The sequence below is a fragment of the Symsagittifera roscoffensis genome, chromosome 2 (genome assembly GCF_963678635.1).
Source record: "Symsagittifera roscoffensis chromosome 2, txSymRosc1.1, whole genome shotgun sequence".
NCBI classification, from domain to species: Eukaryota; Metazoa; Xenacoelomorpha; order Acoela; family Convolutidae; genus Symsagittifera; species Symsagittifera roscoffensis.
This window is the reverse complement of record NC_087063.1, coordinates 56,202,688-56,205,977: the sequence shown is the minus strand read 5'-3', so window position 1 is coordinate 56,205,977 and position 3,290 is coordinate 56,202,688. Positions and strand designations below refer to the sequence as shown.

Below are 3,290 nucleotides of genomic sequence, written 5' to 3'. Positions count from 1 at the left end.
TTCAGATTTAATTAAATTCAAATCAGTACATGACAGGGAAGCTAAAAGTTTATATAAGTCGATAAAAGTTTCAGTGCCGAGACACCTCCGGATTTTTGAATCCGGGGAAATAAGACCCTTATCTTCCTTCCGGAAGGCTGTCTTCCACCCTTCACCGTTGTTCGCAACGGCCTTGCAACTATTGTAGCGACACAAAAGTTGCAACTCGGAACGGTCTCTGCTTTTCCTGCAATCTGTCGTTGTTTCTCAATCGCAATTTCCGTTGTTATCGTCAGCGCAACTAATGTTGTTGTGTTTTTCTTCGACTTTCTGCCAAAAATGGCCGTTTCTGACGTTTCTCAGAAATATGACGTCATAATTCGAATTTTTAAAATTTCAAAATACCAGAATATTCTAGCCCTCACCGTTTGGCCAATCGTTCTAATAACGCTCTTATTCCTTCAAAATCGCCAATTCGGAAGGTTCACTGCTAAAATTTCGAATATGCTGAATCGAAAGTCACATACTCCCCGGACAGTCCGGTCAATGTCCTCATTGAAACTCGCAATGTTCGTAAAATAGGTACAGTGTCATCGAACAGAAGTTACAAAATGCCCGAAATTACTTTTATCCACGTCATATCGACTCACTGCAGAATATAAATGGCATCATACTACATCACTATAGCCTTCAAATTCTTTCAATAATCTGCACATTGAGGATATGACCTAAGATAAAACACATTTTCCGACTTCCAATGTCAATGTCCTAGTTAAAAACTTTTTCTCCTAAATTTAAAAGGTGTTGGTTTTCAGGACAGTCCTGCCAACCAACAAGCTAAAATTATCCTACTATGCTTCTTCCCTTCGGAAATCTCGCTTGTTATTGTCCTGAATATTAAAACTAAGAAACTCTGTGGTTAGAAAAAACAATGAAACAATCTTCCTCTTCGAGAGATTACCCAAGCCTTTCATGTCACCACAAAGTGATCAGTTCTCCTAGCTGATTAAAAACAGTCATGCAGGCTGGATTATTTAACTATACTCTTTCACTCAAGCCTTTCTAAATAAATAGTAAGTAGGTGTATCTGAAGCCACTTAACTAAAATCAAAATGCAAATTTATAAATGCAACAACTTCAAAACTCAACTAAATATTTCAGTTTTCAATTACAACTTGGTTGCTTGGTTTCTCATTTGAGTTTTTTCACACACATAAAACAATTCTGAGTTTTAACTTTTTCTTCATCACTCCTTTGTTTTCTTCTTTTTTCGTCGTTTACCAACCACCCCCACTTCAGCCCCAACATATACTACTCGAAGGTTCAATTCGTTATTTAAGGCTTTTAGTTTTACAACCTCGTTCGAAACATTATCTAGTTTATCCCCCTCAACTTCATTTGTGCTCACGGATACCCCTCCTTGCTGCTCACTAAAAACGGTATCCATGGTGTGGGGAACAATTTACTTCATGACTTCTTCAATAAACACTTGCGAAAGAATAGTAAAAAAATTAAGGCAAAATGTTTCATTTTCAAAGATCTTCAGAAGATATCAAAGCTTGAATTTGAATTCAAGCATGAAAAGTGTTTTTCCTGAAAACAAAACAAACGAAACAATCATCACGGATTATGTAAAACTCTTCACTACGTTCATTGTCTCTTAATATGGACCTTGAAAAAGGTAACTATGTGCAGTGCAGGAATCAGCCCAAAGACCTGGAGTTAACGAATCTCGCGTCCTTCGCCATGATTGCTTGACAACAGGCAAACAGTAGCCCTCAATAAAGCAGTCTAAACATGTTATCAAATCACCGCAGCAATGAGCGACAGTTCTGCCAAATGAGAAGTTTTATTCGCGAGGTTGAAAAAAAAGTGCTTTCGTAATGAAATAGTACACTCGCTGGTGAAAAAAAAACTAATAAAGCTTCATCAAATGAAAAATACTAGATTATTTGATGCGAAAAAATCGGGGAATCAAACTAAATTCAAAAATGGTACATAATTATCAGACATTCCATCAGTTTTTCATTCAGAAAAAATTACGACGTAGTAAATGAAACAGCATTGAATTATAATATGTGCAGGATTAGATGTAAGAGTTATCATCTTCAGTTTCCATTAGCATAGAGACGCGTCCAAGCTCTAGCTGTTTCAACGGCTTGATCTTCATTCGACTTCCACTGCTCCGCGACGTCATTTGCCAAGGGGTCATCTGGATTCGGAGCACTCAAAAGTGCCTGAATAGACAATAGTACTGTGCGAATCTGTAGAGCAGGGCTCCATTTGTCTTTAAGAACATCCAGGCAAATCCGACCCAGCTTGTCGATATTCGGATGATAGATCTTAGTTGTAAACCTGACCTTGGGTGCCGCCATTGGGTACTCTTCGGGTAGAAATAGTTCCAAATGATATTTACCGCCCTCGTAAGGCGAATCCTTTGGTCCATCTATCGTAATTTTGAAATATCTTGCATTGTTGTCGTGGGGTTTAGCATCAATTCCAGGAACTGGTTCAGTTACCAGTCGTTGCGTTTCTTTCATAATACGACGCGGCAAGCCCCCACTCATAACTACCTACAAAAGCGAAGCACAAACATCAGCATTGCAAGAAAGCAGACAGAATGAGATTAAAGTCACTATTTCGAAGAAACGAAATGAAAAAGTGAAAACTTGATATACAAAAAAAAGGGTTACGCGTGTCTCAGGCGATGTTCTACTCGTTAAAAAATAACGAGCAAGAAATTGCTGTCATCAAATAAGTATTCAGAAACATTGATCGATCGAAAACTACACAAAATTGTGCCATTCGACCAGAATGACCCCGAAAACTTATTAAATAGTTTGATATGATATGAATTTACAAATCTTGTGTGGAAGGTCCTCTATGGAGGGACTTTAGTGACAAGATTTTGCATGCCTTTCCCAAGAAGCAGATATCATCTATTGTAACAGTCGTCCGCTTATGTGACATTCGACCAGAATGCCGTCAAAATGCATGGCAACACACGAATTTTTATTGTGACAATCGAGTGGGAAAATTAGCAGTTTTGATGGATTAATTGTACTAATCGTACAATTTGACGAATTAGGAGAGGTCAATTTGGAGTGACGAAATAAATTTTAAAAATCCTTCTGAAATAAAGACGTCATGACTTTGAAATTTCGCATTAACTGAAAAAGTGCGAAGATCAGAACGACGATTTTCGCTGGTAGAGCAGAAGAGAGATTTTCTCACAGACACAGCAATATTGACGATTGAGATTACGATAGGAGTGTAACATTCGCCCGGAAGTTTATAACGACGGAAAATAA

The 3,290-nt window shown here is 37.9% G+C and overlaps 1 protein-coding gene across 1 annotated transcript; it reads right to left on the bottom strand.

The window, feature by feature from the left end:
- Positions 1-1,945: 1,945 nt before the first annotated feature.
- LOC134839015 (ubiquitin-conjugating enzyme E2 N-like) lies at positions 1,946-2,554 on the bottom strand. The gene has a single exon (XM_063854405.1). It carries the CDS (start codon positions 2,544-2,546, stop codon positions 2,088-2,090), a length of 459 nt encoding a protein of 152 aa, XP_063710475.1. The 5' UTR covers positions 2,547-2,554; the 3' UTR covers positions 1,946-2,087.
- Positions 2,555-3,290: the final 736 nt, after the last annotated feature.